This window comes from Delphinus delphis, chromosome 2 (genome assembly GCF_949987515.2).
Source record: "Delphinus delphis chromosome 2, mDelDel1.2, whole genome shotgun sequence".
NCBI lineage: Eukaryota > Metazoa > Chordata > Mammalia > Artiodactyla > Delphinidae > Delphinus > Delphinus delphis.
Genome location: NC_082684.1, coordinates 105,641,302 through 105,659,232, shown reverse-complemented (window position 1 = coordinate 105,659,232; position 17,931 = coordinate 105,641,302). Strand labels below are relative to the sequence as shown.

The following is a 17,931-nucleotide window of genomic DNA, read 5'->3' as shown; positions in this document are numbered from 1 at the left end:
ATGCCCTGTTCCTCCTAAGTAATATTACCTCTAAAATACAGGTACTTTCCCTCAGCTTCTTCTTTTGTGAAGAAATGAGACCTACCTGGATCTCCTCCCGAGAAAGCTGCATAGAATTCTGCACAAAGTCTGGGGGTTCATCCCATCCTCCTGCCAGCGTCTTCAGATTGTGGTAATAATAATAGCCACCTTTTACCCAGTGCTTCACCCACTTGCTGTTATAATCTCCTGGCAGAAAATAAAGGAAAGATGAAAGAAACCCAGAGCCACACGCCCCACATTCACATGTCTGATACCACAGGACTGTTCTGGTAAGGGTTAACAAGCTGAATGAAGACCATTCCAAAACCTGTCCCTGGGTCTATGAGAGTAAAGAGCGATCCTAAGTCCCTCTTAAATTATGACTTTGGGGCTTCCCTGGTGGTGCAGTGGTTGAGAGTCCGCCTGCCAATGCAGGGGACACGGGTTTGTGCCCCGGTCCGGGAGGATCCCCCATGCCGCGGAGTGGCTGGGACCGTGAGCCATGGCTGCTGAGCCTGCGCATCCGGAGCCTGTGCTCCGCAACAGGACAGGCCACGGCAGTGAGAGGCCCGTGTACCGCAAAAAATAAATAAAATTTTAAAACTATGACTTTGTAATGTCTCATTTAGCTCATTCATATCCACAGTATAAAAAGAAAATACCTATGAAGTCCAAATGGGGAAATCAACCTTGACTGCCTCTGTTCCTTCCGAAGCCTATACCTAAGTAAGACCTTGTGTGTCAGAAAACTATTCTGATAAAAAACTTACAGCCATTCAGCCTCTCTAGTTAATTTTAAAAACAGGGCCATGAAACGGGATGAAAATTCTTATCTTTATTCCCCTCTTTTTGCAGATAAACTTTTAAATATCTACAGGCTTAGGTAATCAGAACTACTAACACCCTATGAAAGATAAACGTTTTCAGAAAACTGACCTTTTTATTAACATAGCCACCCTCAAGGGGAAGAAAAAGAATATTTTCAAAAATAGGAATATTATCTCCTTGGGTCTTTAAAATAAGCCTAATACTGTACTTCTGAATTTCCCTATAGCTTGTCCCTTTGCTCTACATCTGCCCTGTGATATTTTCAAGTTCTTACTTTCAGGGCACATATTTATTTACGCAAACTCACCTGCTGCCAGTTTTTTCTTCTTGGCTTCAGCAAGGTCACTCTGGTAAGTTTCACCACATTCGGGGATGACGCCATACAAGCCGACATCAGGGGAACGAAGGGCACTCAGTGTTTTTCCTACATTGCCCTTCTCCACTGCTTCATTAATGGCAAAGATTCCTAAGGCAACTATCCCAGAAGAGAATTGTTACTGGAATAGTTTAGAAGGTGTCTAGATTCACCTACTAGCAAACTGTTCCCCCTACATCTTTCTATCTTGGTCAAACTGAGTTCTAAGATACGGAGCACCTCGCCACCCCCACTTTCCACCAGAGTAGAAATAAAACAACTGATACATACACTTTTGTGCTTCTTGGGTGTCTTTGTTGGACTGCCAGATTCCACCTTGAATTTCATCCAACCATAACACAGCTGACTCATCCTGGGTTTCCTACAAACCATTAAAAGCAAAACAATACTATAGTCATCAAATCAGGGTACATGTCATGATGGCGGCTTCTGAGACTCAATTAGAGACAGAGGAAGAAGTTTCCAACATACAAGACACATGGAATAGTCAACTGGAAGAAGCCGGGCACCAAAAAACTGGTAAAGGGTTACAAGAGAAATATCACAGATGTAGGTGATGGATATAAGAAGATGGATTCAAGTTGTTCAGGAGGACAAGAGCTGCTAGAAGGGGCAAAACATCCCAACTGGGAAGGGGCGTAGGGACTTAAATACTGTGACAAGCACCATGACATGAAGTACTTTTTAGAAAGCCTCCTTTGCCAACAATATTCAGAGGGAGTTAATATTCTCTATGACTACTGTTTTTAGGACTATCAAGATGTTATCACATGTGAAGCCAGGAGTCACTATAGGCAATTTAATCTTATCACCAGCTTATATTCTAAAACTTGAAAGTTATATCAGTTGTTGGAAACTTAAAAACACATTTTCACACAGAAACATAATAAATGGTGATTAGTTTTCTCAGCATGGCCAACAAAAGCCTCTCTAGTCCATAGTGTAGTTTGAGCTGAATACTAGGGACAGAGGTGAAATAGAAGTGGAGTCTTTTTCTCCTTCTAGACAAGGCACCTCAGGTTTTAAAGTGTCCAGGTTGAGAGTCATGTCTGAGGCAATCTTGACAGACCCAACAAAAGTAACTGTTCCTGAGGCTTGAGCTAATAGCAACTGGGATAAATAGTAGCTCAAAAATCCATCGAGACTACTTGATGTAAATATAATTTGCCAAGGCACCAATGAGGCGGCTGGGATCAGTAACTATAACTGTGTTGCCAGGTGAGGCAGGGTCTGGGCTGTGGGGCAAAATGGAAAGTTTCACTGCCTTCTGCAGGCCCAGCAGTTGAAGTGCAAAACCTTAGAGGAGGCTTGGTTTTCCTCCTGCATTACTGGGGAGAGATACACAATATTTCACTCAGCAGAGCCAAGCAGTCACAAACCCCTGCAATTTATAAAGCGCCTTGGAGACAGGGTAAGGCCAAAGGAAGGCATCTGAAATCGAAAGATGTCTCTGTAATTCAGAGTTTTAGAAAGATCATTTAACTTACAATCATAAGAGGCACCATCCCAATTTAAGAAGCTCATAGTCTTGGGAAAGGAAAAGAGTAACCCGATAAATAGAATGCAAGAACAAGTCACCTAATAGCTGCAGAACTTAGCACTTTTCTACCACTGGTCAGCTTCTGTTACTGAAAATAGAAAATGGCCACACACAATTCCCTAGAGTCATACGAATAAATACTGGCAATGCTAAGCAATAGTTTCAATACGAGATGATACAATGAGTCAGCAACAACTTAAAATGAGAAGTCATAAGCTAGACGGCTGAAGGTGCAGTCTCCAAGACAAGTGGCATAAAAACCCTTGCACCCCCAAAGCAAGTATTTCCACAGAACCAGGCCACTTCTGGCTCAGTTTTAGGCTAATGCACGCGTCAGACGGCTCTGAGCAGAGTCTACTGTAAGCAAAGCCTGGGGGCTTGGCACAACCTTCCTTGCATCCAGAGAAAGGCGCAGCTTATCATGATTTCTGACCATTCAGAGTTCTGTCTTCTCTGCCCCGGACAGACTAAAGCAGAAGGATTAAAGCAAACACTTCCATACATACTCCCCCCTAAGAAACAAGGTACAGAGCTGTGGTGTGAGAGGAGGAAAAAACAACAACAACAATGGAGCAGTACATCAGGGGAAAATGATATATAGAAATACCCCTCACCAGACTGATGGAGGCAAGATCGGTGACATACACCTGCTCATCCCAGTGTGAGGAAAGAACAGGCTCTCTCTGCTCCAATTAGATCGAATAAGATGACAAAACCCAACATCCTCCTGTTAAAGTTTGCTCTAAAGATTAACTCAAATCACTCAGTAGAGAGTTAAAACCCTGAACGACATATTGTGGAAAATACTGAGATAAAATAGATTTAATGTGAAAATGCTATATAAAGTATACTGAAATAACATCCCTAACAACTCTGACTGACACTTAGAAGCACACTGACTGCATTTTAGAAGAGGTAAAGAGATAGGGACCAGAGATAAGAACCAAACGAGTGGGCAATGACTAGAGGTAAAAGAGGTGGAGAAGCCACAAGACACGGCGAAAAGAAAGGGAAAAGAGATGAAAGAATGGCTACCATACATATATGTGTGTATATATTCGGAAAGCACAAACACACACACTTGCAAAGGGCACTTCTCACCCCTTAAAACCTCCTTAAAAGTCTCTCCTATTATATGTGGCATGGATGCGTGTGTCATGATTGATAAAATATTACACATATGTACTGATAATATATATGTAACATATTATAGATACATATATGTGTAACATAAATATAATGTTTTATCGCTCATCACATATGTAAACTATGCTATATATACATATAAACCACTCCATACCTACCATATACACATGTAAACACACACACATGAATCTATACAACATATTTATCAACACAAGCACTGATCAATCAGAGTGGAGCAGAGATCTCATGGCCCCTTGCTGGTTTAGGTGTTAATTCTCCAGTTGCTCATAGCGGAAGTTCAGGGAAAGAGCTAGAACTGGGGGTGGAACACATTTGGGAGGCCTGGGACAGGAGCAATGTACCAAACAAAAGTATTCAATATTCTAACAACTGGTACAGCCATGTCAGTGCACACCAGCTGATTTTTAGCTACATGCATGTATGCCTGTCTGTGTACACTCAGACTGTGGGGTGGGGGAGGAGAAGCCAGACTTAAAAATCATTCATATTTGTAATTATAAAATGAGTTCCTTGAGAATTCCTGATATCTCTGTCTTGGCATTCAAACAATACTACCCAGTGACCAGTAATCCACTTTTAACAAGTATTCCAAAGGCACTAAATTTAAATGAAGAGAGAACTGACAATGGTGAAAACAGTAGAGGAAGGACCTCTGAATATCCCCTCCTACATAAAAGCAACAAAAACACTGACAAAAGTCATCAGAATCAACTTTTTCAAAACTACAGAAATGAACCAAAGGCTTGCAGCAATCAGAGAGAGTTTATTCAAGAACAGTTGACTCTCAGTAAGAACAGTGAGGCCTATGGCACTTAAACTGCCCTATTCCCATTTGTGCTCTGCCCACCCCCCTCCGCCCCCACCCCATAAACACCTACCTCCTTCAAAGCCCTATCTATTCCCACAGAACTGTCATTAGTTGCCATGTTAGGTAGTTCCCTGGAAGACCACAGCTAGGCTGTCTTTATTTGACCTGACTTAGAGCTTGCCCAGTGCAAACAGCCTTTTCTCCAGGGGTATTTGTCCAAAACAGAGGTAACTGCTTCACATCACAGATGCCTGGGGCAGTGGGTAAAAACTTAGGCAAATAATAGGTTAACCAAAAAGCTTAAAAGGAAAAGCTAGAGAATGAGATGTCCACAGAGAGCTTTGAAAAGCTCTGACAAATTCCTGGGATGGGAATCTAGAAGGTCATAGTGCATTATGGGCTATGCACATGCTCAGAAGAGATCTGATAAGGCTGTAAGCTCTGACCTCTGGCTGACCTTGAGGCTCTGGGCAAGCATGAAGTGAAGGGTAAAGCAAAATTGTAAACTGCCTGGCTGAGAGTCGAGGGCATGCCCCAACACACACAAAGGCCCTCAGCAAAGGCTGGGAGCTTTATTGGTTCTAGGCATTTAAGGAAATTTCTGACTAATCATTAGCTGACCACTAGCTAACCAAGCAGAGACTTCAGTGGACACACATGACAAAGAATACAGACTTGAAAATCACTAAACAAACAGCAGAAACAAACAGGGACAACCATAAACCCTGAGGAGGGGGTAGAATCTGATTTCCAAAGTTGACCCATTATTATTAAAATGTCCAGCTTTCAACCAAAAATTACAAGACATGCAAAGAAACAAGAAAGCATGGTCCAAACAGGAAAAAAACAGACAACAGAAACTGTCCAAATTGAACTTAGTAGACAAAGACTTAAATCAGCTATCTTCAGTATGTTCAAAGAACTAAAGGAAACCATATCTAAAGAACTAAAGGGAAGTATGAGAACAATGTCTCACCAAATAGAGAATATACATTTTTTAAAAAAGAACCAGATTAAATTATGGAGTTGAAAAATATAATAACTGAAATGAAAAATTCACTAGAGGGATTCAGCAGATTTGAGTAAAGAGAAGATATATGCATAATGGAATTCCCTAAAGGCAAAGAGAAAGAGGCAGTTTACTTGAAGAAAATCTGAACAAACCTATAACAAATATAGAGATAGAATCAGTAATCAAAACATATCCCACAAAAACAAAACCAAAAATTCAGGACCATATGGCTTCAACGGTGAATTCTACCAAATGTTTAAAGAACTAATATCAATCCTCTACAAATTCTTCTAAAACATAAAAGAGGAAGGAACACTTCCCAATTCATTCATTCTATGATACCAAAACCAGACAGAAAGATATTACAAGAAAAACAGATCAAATTTAAAGATCTTTTGCTTGCTAAATTTGGAACTCAGATGATTATTTTTAAAACTACTCCCAAGAGGAACTTAAAAGCTGAGCTGAGGCTTAAAAAAAGACAATTACACCTAAAGTATAGTCTACCCATCTGAGCACGGCACTGTTAAGCACATTTTCCTCTAACTCTCCCCTTCCTCTGCCTTTGATGAACTCTGAAAAGTTATTCCACAGCAAAAGGAAATGCTTCAAACTCTAGTCACATCCTCTAATAAAAGTTTAACTCCTATGATCCAAACAAAAGGAGCAGTAAGGCCCATCACATGTGTGAGAGCTGGTACAAATTATATCCTCAATCTACTTTCCTTTTTTAGACATGGACTCAGACCTAGCTTATTCTTTCAAAGCCCATTCCTCTGTCAGTTGGACCGGATATAAGACTCCTTTCGGACTAATAAGGCAGCAAAAAATAACACTACCACCACTGGCCTACAGAGAATCATTGCAGCCAGGCCCCAGGTTAGAGATTCTGAATTAGCAGAAATAGAATTAATGCTTAGGAATCTGTATTTTTAAAATGACTTTTCCAGCGTTCTAGTCATCAGTCAAGTTTGGGAAGCTCTGATCCAGTAAACTGATATCAAAGACAGGCCTCTATTTACAGCTTCCCTACAGCCAACCGCTTCTCACTTGAGTAAGTAAAATCAGTTAATGCCTTTGTCTAGATTTCCTCGCTACAAAATGGGGGTTGTGATTCAACCTTCACCACAGGATCAACTGACATGCATAGCAATGACCCTCTTTTTTTTCTTTTTTTTTTGCTGTACGCGGGCCTCTCACTATTGTGGCCTCTCCCGTTGCGGAGCACAGGCTCTGGACGCGCTAGCTCAGCGGCCATGGCTCACGGGCCCAGCCGCTCCACGGCCATGTGGGATCTTCCCGGACCGGGGCACGAACCTGTGTCCCCTGCATCGGCAGGCGGACTCTCAACCACTGCGCCACCAGGGAAGCCCAGCAATGACCCTCTTAAAAGGAACCTGGTACTTGCTACACTTATATGTTTAGGACACAGTAATGTCAACTACTCTCATGACAATGGAATCAAATGAGATCTATCAACATTATATTATCCACAGCTCCTCCCCCACAACCCAAACTTCTAGAGCCCACAAGGCTGTCGGTGTACAATAGCTCCCTTAACACAAAAGCCCTGATCTGTTTTACCACTTTTGGCTTCCCAGAAGGAATCTGACCCCCTGAATTAAGAATTTCTTTTAGGGCTTCCTAAAGCAACATGGCAACTTCCTATTCAGCAAGAGGACTAAAAAAGGAGTAAATCTCATCCATTTCCTCAACAAACTAGCCACAAAGTGGAAACATGATCACTGACTCATGAATAAATGAATAAAATGTGGTACAGCCATACAATGGAATATTATTCAACAGTAAAAAGAAAATACTAATACATGCTACAGCTTGGATACACCAAGCTAAGAGAAAGAAGCCAGTCACAAAGGACCACACATTGTATGATTCCATTTATACGAAATGTCCAGAATAGACAAATCCATAGACAGAAAGTAGACTGATGGTTACCTAGGACTGGAGAGATTGAGAGAAATGAGGAGTGACTACCTACACAGGTTTCTTTTGGGGGTGATGAAAATGTTCTAAAATTGATTGTGGTGATGGTTGCACAATTCTGTGAATAGACGAAAAAACCACTGAATTGTATACTACAAAACAGTGAGCTGTATGGTATGTGAATTATATCTCAATAAAGCCATTATTTAAACTAAAAAAAAAGAAACTTTACGGCACTACCTACTAAAGCTTAACATATGTATTCCCTATGACCCACAAATTCCACTTCCAAATGTATACCTAATAGAAATGCATACATATATTTACCAAAAGACATGTGCTAGAATAAATCAGGATAGTGGTTTATTCCTGGGGAGTGGGGAGGTGAATAAGGATGTAAGGGGATATAAGGGGGTTTCTGTTAATGCTTTTTATAATCCGAGCACCAATTACATAGGTATGCTCACTTCTGAACATTTATACAACCGTACACTTAAATAACTGACACATTTTTCTGGATCTTATATTTCAATTGAGAATTTCTTTAAAGAGACATAAGAGATGTGTCTATAACCATAACAACAAAGGACAACAAAAAAACCAAATATGTAAAATAGCATAAGCTTCTGGAGGGCAGAGTCTATGACTCTTATGTGTCCCTCCAGTGCTCTGAATCTAAGGGTGCCCAGGAAATAGTCATTGAGAGAACACCCCTACCTCTATCTCCGTTCTAGGAGGGATGGAGTTCTCGGAACAAAAAGGAACAATTTAGTGCCACTCACCTGGGCTTTCTCTCTCTTTGCTCTGATCAGCGTGTCTTGGTAATGCTGGGCCACTCCTGCAAGGACCCCCTCGAGTTTAGCTGCAGGAATCTGCAGGGCCTGCAGAGTCTTTTGGGCATCACCTTCATCCAGGGCTTCATTAATTAAACCAATGGCTAAAATCCCTAAATATGAATGGACAAAAGGTTATTTTTTAGATTAAGAAATTGTATAAATAAAACAGTCTTTAAACATGGTAAGTGACCATAAATCCTCTATCCAAGAGTTACCATGATTCAAACTACAATTTGTCATTCATAATATTAAACAGCATTTAAATCTTTTTCCTTTAAATTTAGTGGTTTTTTTCAACTAAGTAAACTCCCTTATATCCATATTCCTATTGAAATCTCAAGTCCTTTTGTTTTATTTTTACTTGCCCTAACTTAAGAGTGATGAGGATTTTGATGAAACTGGCTTTATAAAGGATAGCTTTCAAGTATACTCCAATGTGTGATCAAAACCATTCTTGATTCACGAAAAGTCAAGAGTTCAAGGGATCTTAAAAGTCACCTAGTGGGACTTCCCTGGTGGTGCAGTGGTTAAGAATCTGCCTGCCAATGCAGGGGACGGGTTCAAACCCTGGTCCAGGAAGATCCCACATACCGCAGAGCAGTTAAGCCCCTGTGCCACAACTACTGAGCCCACATGCCACAAATACTGAAGCCCATGCCCCTAGACCCCATGCTCTGCAATAAGAGAAGCCACCGCAGTGAGAAGCCCACGCACCACAACGAAGAGTAGGCCCCGCTCGCTGCAACTAGAGAAAGCCCGCACACAGCAACGAAGACCCAACGCAGCCAAAAAAAGAAATAAATTAAAAAAAAAAAAAGTCACCTAGTTCAACATTTTTATAGAAAAAAAAGATGAGTCTTAGGAATCTCCTCTCCTACACCACACAGCAAACAAGTAAGAGACAGAGAATCAAAGCTCAGGGTCTCCTACTCCAAGGGAAGACTCTTCCCACTAAATCACTGAATATTTCTCACAGGAAACACTAATTAAAACTAGAAATAGTCACTCCTCAGGTATCTCATCCAACTGGACTACTTTTGTAAAGACTCTGTTGTATAATAAAAAATTTGGCTGGTCTTTGTCCCTGGTTTCTGGAAAGGAGGCTCTAAACCCTTGGAATTTCCCAAGCGATAGGAGTATCTTCATTATCCATAGTGGGCCCCTAGAACCACACCTGAGTTTATGCCAACCAGGTGACTGCTGGTGGGCCCCTAGAAACTTTTGGGATAGGGGCTGGTCACGCTGGAAAGACCAACCATGTGATTAGAAGATTGGGGCTTTGAGCCATGTGATCTCAGAATATCAGCCCAGCTATTCCAGGGAGGAGAAGCAGACTGGAAATTGAATTCAATTACTTGGCCAATAGCTGGCCATAATTCAATCCATTATTTGTATGGAACGAAGCCCCACTAAAAACTCTGGATATCCAAAGCTCAGGTGAGCTTCCCTGGTTGTGATACTCATCAATGGGCTAGGAGGGCAACACACCCTGAGGATACAGCAGCTTTGAATTTGGGACCCTACCAGACATTGCCCTCCTGTTCTCTTCTTTTGACTCATCCTGATTTGTATTCTTTACAATAAAACTATAACCGTAAGTATAGTGCTTTCCTGAGTTCTGTGAGTCATTCTAGCCAATTATTGAACCTGAGGGGATAGAGGGAACCCCTGAATATATAGCCAGTTTTTCAGAAGTGTGGTGACCTGGGAACTCCAGAGATTAAGGCTGGTGTCTAAAGTGAGAGGAGTCTTGGGGAGGACTGTGCCCTCAATCTGTGCAATATGACCTAACTCCAGGTAGTCAGTGTCAGAACCACTTCTTATAATAGCATTTAAAAATAACAGATCATGTTCAATTCGCCTCCTGAAAATTTTAGTTCTTATTACATACTTATCTAATCATAGCAGTTGCCTGGTGTTTCGAAAACAATATACAACTGTAGCTTTTTGAGACAGATTTTTTTTTTTTTTCCAATTTCCAAAAATCCTCCCGGGAGTAGTGTTTAGAACCAGCTCATGGAATCACATTATCTGTAACTGTGACATTATCTGGGGGGACGGGAAGTAGATTACTCACTCTCATGTTCCTCCTGCACCACAAGATTCACATGGTCCACACAAGCTTGGATGTCATTCCACGTAATAAATTCATTATTCTCTGCATCTGCTTGAGCTTTCAGTTTCATCAGCTCATCGAGATACCTGCTCCATTCCCCCAACAAAAGAGACAATGAAGTGCAACATAAGAAAAGGGACCTTCAGGATTATTTTGGTTGACAGGAATGAGAAGACATGGGGGCAAAGGATCCAAGGAACAGAGATAGCTAAGGAACCCCAACAGCTTGATGTATTCTAGAGGTCAGCTTTGGGACCGAGGAGTTACCTTGAGCAAAGTGTAAAAATGCAAGGATATCACTTATTCTTAACGGCCTATTTATATTACATGTTCTGAATTCCAAGTAAGACCAACTCTGGAGTCAGTGGCAGCAGCTCAAGCAATCCCTCTAAAGACAAGAAAACAAGGCCATACACCAGCTAACAAACACAGAAGGAATGACAGATCAACAAATCACCATTCAGCAACTCTTACTGAAAGTATATGGATTTAGGCAAGGATTATCAATTGGGGTTAAAAATATTAGATGAATGGTTAATGGGGAACTGGACATTTTGATGCTGCAAAAGGTACAAAAATGATTATATTCTGGGGATTCCCTGGTGGTGCAGTGGTTGAGAATATGCCTGCCAATGCAGGAGTCATGGGTTCGAGCCCTGGTCCGGGAAGATCCCACATGCCGCGGAGCAACTAAGCTTGTGTGCCACAACTACTGAGCCTGGGCTCCAGAGCCTGTGAGCCACAGCTACTGAAGCCCGCAGGCCTAGAGCCCATGCTCCGCAACAAGAGAAGCCACCTCAAAGAGAAGCCTGTGCACCGCAACGAAGAGTAGCCCCTGCTCGCCACAAACTAGAGAAAAGCCCACGAGCAGCAACGAAGACCCGAGGCAGCCAAAAAAAAAAAAAAAGTTACATTAAAAAAAAAAAATTATGTTCTGGTGATAAGGGAGAAAAATAAATATGCAATTGGAGGGATTAATGTCCCTTAGTATCTCTAATGGTGGGGACAAGCAGATTTTATATGCCTCTTGATATGAGAAAATATGAAACACACGTCGCCAAAAATATTTAATTGAATCTTGACAAGTCTTTAGACCTAATTTACAATTTACAGGAATAAACCAAATATTAGGAAGCAACCAGAACTGAAGATGGGACATTTTATAGGACAACTGGCCCCATCTCTTTAATATGTCAGTGTCATAAAGAAACGGACAATGCTAGATTAAAAGATACCAAAGGGACACAATAATCAGATGTTAACATGTGGTCCTGGATTGGATCCTGGTTTGAACAAACCAGCTGAAAAAACAAACAGTTTTGGAACAAGAAGTACGAAAATGGACTAGGTTTAGAAAGTATTAAAGAAGTACTGTTGATTTGTCAGGGTATAAGAGTGTTATTTTGGCTATATAACATCCTCATTGTTTTAAATAAGTATACTTATAAATTTAGGAGTGGAATGTTATATCTGTAATTTACTACAAAACCTTCAGCATAGTAAAGAATAAAATGTATCAAAATAGAAAAAATAAAAGACAATCACACTGAAGTCACAATGCCTGCAAAGAAAATAAGAGTGTTGGCACACGAAAGACAGAGGTGACAGCTACCTAATGGATTCAACCCAGCACTCTGGGCACCCACCTCTGGCAGTTTTCTTCTTCAATATTGGTAAGGCCTGTAACTGAACTGCTCAACTGTTTCCACACTGTATTCATGTCTCCGGATTCCAGCGCCCTGTTGATTAGGGCCACCGATGACAACATCTCCACTGCAACAGAGAGCTCAGGATGGGTGAGGCTATGCTGTACAGAAAGTGAGGGGGGAAAGAATAAGGAAAGACATTCTGGAATACCAAGGGAGGTCAGAAGTTTAATAAAACCATAACGAGTCTAAGTTTCCAGTAAAACAAAACAAACAAAAAAAACCCCTCTACCTAACTACACCAAGAAGTGGGTATTAAATTTTAAATTCACGTCCACTCTGTTTTGCTCACAAACAGCACAGGTTCAGTTAACTCACCTGAGGACTCTGTTGCTGCAGGGTAGCCAGTTCCTTCTGATAAAGATCGGCAGCAAATGGAAACACCTGGGGCAGCTGGGCTTCGGGATTCATTAGCTCCATAACAGTCTTCTCAGCAACACCCTTCTGGATTGCAGCATTGATCGCTGCCACTGCTGTCAGTCCTGGGTAGAGAACAAGGAGGTCACAAAGGCAGCTGGCTTTGAGAGGCCCGAGGGGAAGCAGATGCCAATTTTCACAGAAGAAAGTTATATTCTGTGGATAAGCTATTAGCCATGACGTTTGAAGTAGAACTTTCATCTTTAGAAAACAGCCTCCTTTGTATGAGGGTGAACTGCATGGTATGTGAACTACATCTCAATAAATCTGTCTCTAAAAAGCAGCCTCCTCTTCTCCTCACCCCTTTTTTCTTTCCACTCCAAATCATCCTGCCTGCCACCACTACGCTCTACCTAAGACATCCTTCCCCTACAGAGGGGAGCCTGGCAAAGAACTAGCTTGTTAAGCTGCCATTCAAAGCTTCCCACAATCTTTCCAAGCCTTTATCTTACACAACTCAGCCTAAAACATCTACAAAAATTTTATTCTACCCACTGTTCCATAATACATCTTTCACCTTCTGTCCCTCTGCTCACACTTCCTCTTCCCCTGTTGCCCCATATTAGGAACACCCCTCTCTCCTGTCTCTCAACATACAAATCTTGCCAATCAATCCCTAGTCCTGTCTCCTCCAGATGCTTCCCTAACCAACCACGTAAGCACGAGCTTCCTAGCCAAAGTGAGCCTACGCTGACTCCGGTTCTACTTTTAAAACTGGAGGAACCCTTCTGCCACCAAAGGTACCTGGTAGTTGACTGCAGCTAGTAGCCTTGGGGTGGGGTGAGGAATGACAGAATCTAACCTCAGGTCCCTCAACGACACAAAGCCACTTTCCTCCCCTACTCAGGATCTCAGTGGACACGCAGCTGAGAGGACTCTTACTTCTCTGATACTGCTGGGCAGCAGTGTTTGCGGCATCCACTCCAGACTGTAGCTCCTCCTTCTGCAGGGCCTCAGCCTGACCACCGTGAGAAAAGCAAAGAACACTTAGGTAAAGATGACTCCTGCCTAGGCCTCCGGGCCTTGTAGTTCTCATATCTCAACAGCAGTCACTAGGGACAGAGAGCCACAGGCATAAGAGACAGCTTCAGGCTACACACAGCCAAAGCGGCAGCCTGAGCGAGAGCCGAATGCCCTTGTCAAATCTCGGGTAGAGTGACTCTCCTGATATAAGCACATTAAAAAAATATATTTTGTAAAGAGCATCAAAATGTTCTGAGATAAAATGTTTGTAGAATCATTAGCACATTAATGCTGCTTCCTCTGGCCAATGCTGAGGATTTGTAAAATGTATACTTGTCCTTATTTAGAAAAAGAAAAAAAAAAAAGAAATCCCCTCATATTTGTTCTCAAAAAAGAAAACCATAAAGTCCCACACAGTCTACTCTTACTGCACATTAAGTACTTTCCCAGTGTTGGCCAGAGGAAACTCATCAGGTATGGTTTTTTAAAAGTGGAAATTCCTGAAGTAAGAATAAAAAATTTCAGGTTCTCCCCAATGGCTTTTAGTTGGGGATTTAAGGGACTTCAAGTGAAGGGGTGGTCAGATTCACTTGCCGGGATGGGCAATGTTTATTTTAAAAGACGATTTACAACTCTAAAAGCAAAAGAGAGCTGAAGACAATGTGTACTTTACCTGAGTATATTAAACAGCCTAATTCATCTGCAGGAGAAAAAGTTATATTAGGGGGGAAAAAAAGCCCCATATATACCTTGACACAACAGCATGGGATTCAAAAGGATGTATATAAACTCTTGCAGGTGCAACTCAGGGTACTTTTACCTCTCTCTTCTGCTGTCTATCACTGAGGAGTTGCTTGAGGTACCAGTCACTATTCTGCTGCTGCAGTCCTCGAAGGCCCAGCGCTGGTGACTGCAGAATCTTGAACAAGGCCAGTGCAGATCCCTGCTTCAAAGCCAGGTCTATATTCGCTAACGCAGCAAACACTGAGGAGGAAAAAAGGCAAACGCTTAAGAAAAAACTATGTTAACATTATAGCCTAGAATATTTTTTCCTTCCTGAAAACCAATCCCAGTTCCAGATCAGGGAAATATAATTAGATAGCTTTTATTCTGGAGTATCACAGAAGCATTAGACTTTGGGGTTGGAAGAGAACCTTAAAGTCATCACATCCAGGGGTTCCCAGGTTGTTCAGATTTAACAGATTCCTGGATCACACCCCAGGCCTACTTAAAAGCTTCTAGATGCAGAGAGCTTGGCACCAATATGGTCAGCAATATAAGAAGCACCAATAACACATGCCTAAATTCCCTCTAAAATGCCAAGTCATTATCCAGACTAAACTACTATACAGGAGAAGGTATCCCACACAGCAATTTACTACATCTCTGGACAATTCTGTTTATAAAAATTGTTAAAGCTCCCACCCTAGAGTTGATACTTGAATACATCCAACCCCCTTCCCTGTGACTGTCTACTCCTGACTAAAGAACCTTAGTTCCTCCAACCATTTCTTATACAGCATCATTCTGAATCCCTTCATTATCCTGGTGTACTCTGGTGAATGTACTCTGCCCAAAGCAGTGCTTAGACATCAAGGCTGGTCTGACTGCGTGGAGTGGAAGGGGCTCTCTACACCACCTCAATATTCTCTACTTCTAGTCACAGAACCTGACGTCACACAAGGGCTTTATTATCCAACAGTAAAAATGCAGACTTTCCTTCATCTGAAAATGATAACAAAGATACCCTCCTCATAAGATTAAATAAAATCATATACATGAAAGTACTTTTATATTGTAAAATAAATAAGGTATTATTAAGTTGAAAGTCAACATATCGTACTTTCTGATTTCAGAAATGACAGCCACTGGAAAATCATAATTATTGTATTATTTTCAGCTTTCCTATTTTAGAAGAGAATATAGAGTTCGCCCTCCCATGTCCCACCCAGGAATGACCATATGATTTTACCACCAAAGTAGCAAAAAAAAGTCAATAATAAAATACTAAAAATTAAAATATTTGGGGCATAGCAGTATTTATCAATTTTAACTGTTTTCATTAGTAAAGAAACAAAACGAAAATTAATGTAAGCTGTTATAAAGAAACAAAACAGTGCAAGAGAAAACAAAGTCTCAAACTAGAACTAAAAAATAACACCAAGAGGTGAAAGGATGAAAAGGTTAGATTCCTAAGAGACTGTCTCCTTCTTCCCAACATCCCCTGCAATTCAGCTCACTGATCACCACACGAAGGAGGTGAGCAGCTCCTTGAATCATGGCTGCAGGTCTATGTGGCCATTAGCCAACTAAACGAGCATTTTTCAACAACACAGACCAAGGCACCTGCTGCAAACACAGCCATGAACAAAGCAGACAGGTTATCTCCATCTTCAGGAAGTTTTTGTAGTAGTGGGGGACAGAAAACAAAAGCAATATAGGTAACAAGCAGGTTTCCTCTACGTATGCAATGCAGAATCTCAGACTATCCATCTGCAAAGGCATCTGGTCAATTATGCTTTTACTAGAAATGTAAACTTACTACTTAAATATGTAAATATTTAAATGAACATTTACTAATACTATAAAGTTTACAACATTATTTAAACACTTTCTCCCACTATGCTTTAATTACCTAACTCTAATTTTCCTTATCCTACTTAACAAAAAATAAAAACTTTTTCTCATTTTTAACTATCTGGCCTGCAGCTTTCTTCTGGGGCAGCGTGAATGGCTTCTCAAGCCCTAGGGAAAGAATCTTATCTGTTATTACATTAAGATGATTCCCAGGACCTAAAGTCCCTCTATCTTCCTACCATACAACTTTCCCTTGTCTCAGACTTTCTCTACTATTAGGAAAAGCTTGTCCCCCTATGGGGAATTCTGCCTTATCCTCACCTTCTTAACTACCCTAAGAACCCCAGTGAAGGTTCAGATACAAACCTCGAGGAAAAGTCATCATTCTTTTCTTTATTCTATGACTGTACTTCACACACCTTTGGTGCCTTGAAATTACTCACTGTATTGTTCTAACCAAGTTGCCCTGAAATTATTCATTTGACTATTTACCTTCCTCACTATACTGAAAGCTATTTGAGGGAATTTTTACTATTTTGCTCCTCTGACCACATGAGAACAATATGCATGAAACACTTTAAAAATATATACATATGTTTCTCTCCTTATAAGTTTATAACGGACTCTAATACAATTAGCCAGGTAGGGCTATAAGGCTAAAAAATCCCAGACAACATGGTAGAGAAAAAATCCCTTAGTAAATAAAAGAGTATTTTACGCGGTGTATGCAGCAGGAAATGTGCTGGACTTTCTTCTCACACAGAGAACTAACTACAAGGGCATTCTAGTTTATACTTGCTGACTTAAGTAGTATTCATACAGATACAGCACAACAAATCACCCATACGTGAATGGAACTATCACTCTGTTCAGAAAGCTATTATCCTAAATGAGCCAGAATGGAACAGAATACAAAGACTCCTGGTCAGGATTTAGAACTCCCTATCACATGGAGTTGGTAAAATCTTATAAATTCACTCCAGTTATTCAGAGTATTAGTTCAAGTGAGAAACTGGGATCTCCAAAGGAACGAAGAGGACACTGATTACTTTTACTATTATTATTATCTTGATCAAGATAAGATCAAGTCTGGTTGAATCAAGCAAGGTTTTTTAGTTCTTTTGGTGAGTCTAACCCTATTATTCTAGGAATTATGAGGATTTGAAAAGCAGAACTCAGAAGTAAACTCTACTTTAAGTTTATAAATGTATCAGAAACAAAAAGCAAGCAATTAAGACAATACATAATTAAGAACAAAATTGTGTGGTTTAGCATATAAATGCAGTAGGACATGTGAAAGGCAAGTATATTGTGAGCTAGGATGGGCACTGAGGTGAGAACTGAGCTGAATCTTGAATGATGGGTATAATTTGGATTAAGTAAGAGATGAGGCGTGAGGGCATTACAATGGCGAGATTACATGATTAACAAAAGTGATAATAATATTGTTTACTGACTGCTTACTAAATACCAGGCAATTGACATACATTATCTCATCATTCGTATAATGATTCTATGCCACACATACCCAATTCCCACAGCTATTACTACGAGGGCAAGAGATCAAATCCCAGTTCTGAACAACTCCATAGCCATTTTTCATGAGTCATGAAATAAACA

General features: G+C 40.8%; 1 protein-coding gene across 1 annotated transcript in view; it reads right to left on the bottom strand.

Annotated features, from left to right (window-relative positions):
* IQGAP1 (IQ motif containing GTPase activating protein 1) overlaps window positions 1-17,931 on the bottom strand; it is a 99,921-nt gene that overhangs the window by 31,687 nt on the left and 50,303 nt on the right. The window contains exons 10-18 of the mRNA XM_060005376.1: window positions 14,555-14,718; window positions 13,654-13,729; window positions 12,673-12,836; window positions 12,295-12,455; window positions 10,610-10,734; window positions 8,479-8,642; window positions 1,496-1,586; window positions 1,157-1,324; window positions 86-228 (exon numbers count right to left, since the gene is read on the bottom strand). Coding sequence (XP_059861359.1) covers window positions 86-228; window positions 1,157-1,324; window positions 1,496-1,586; window positions 8,479-8,642; window positions 10,610-10,734; window positions 12,295-12,455; window positions 12,673-12,836; window positions 13,654-13,729; window positions 14,555-14,718 — 1,256 coding nt within the window. The remainder of the gene's footprint in view (window positions 1-85; window positions 229-1,156; window positions 1,325-1,495; window positions 1,587-8,478; window positions 8,643-10,609; window positions 10,735-12,294; window positions 12,456-12,672; window positions 12,837-13,653; window positions 13,730-14,554; window positions 14,719-17,931) is intronic.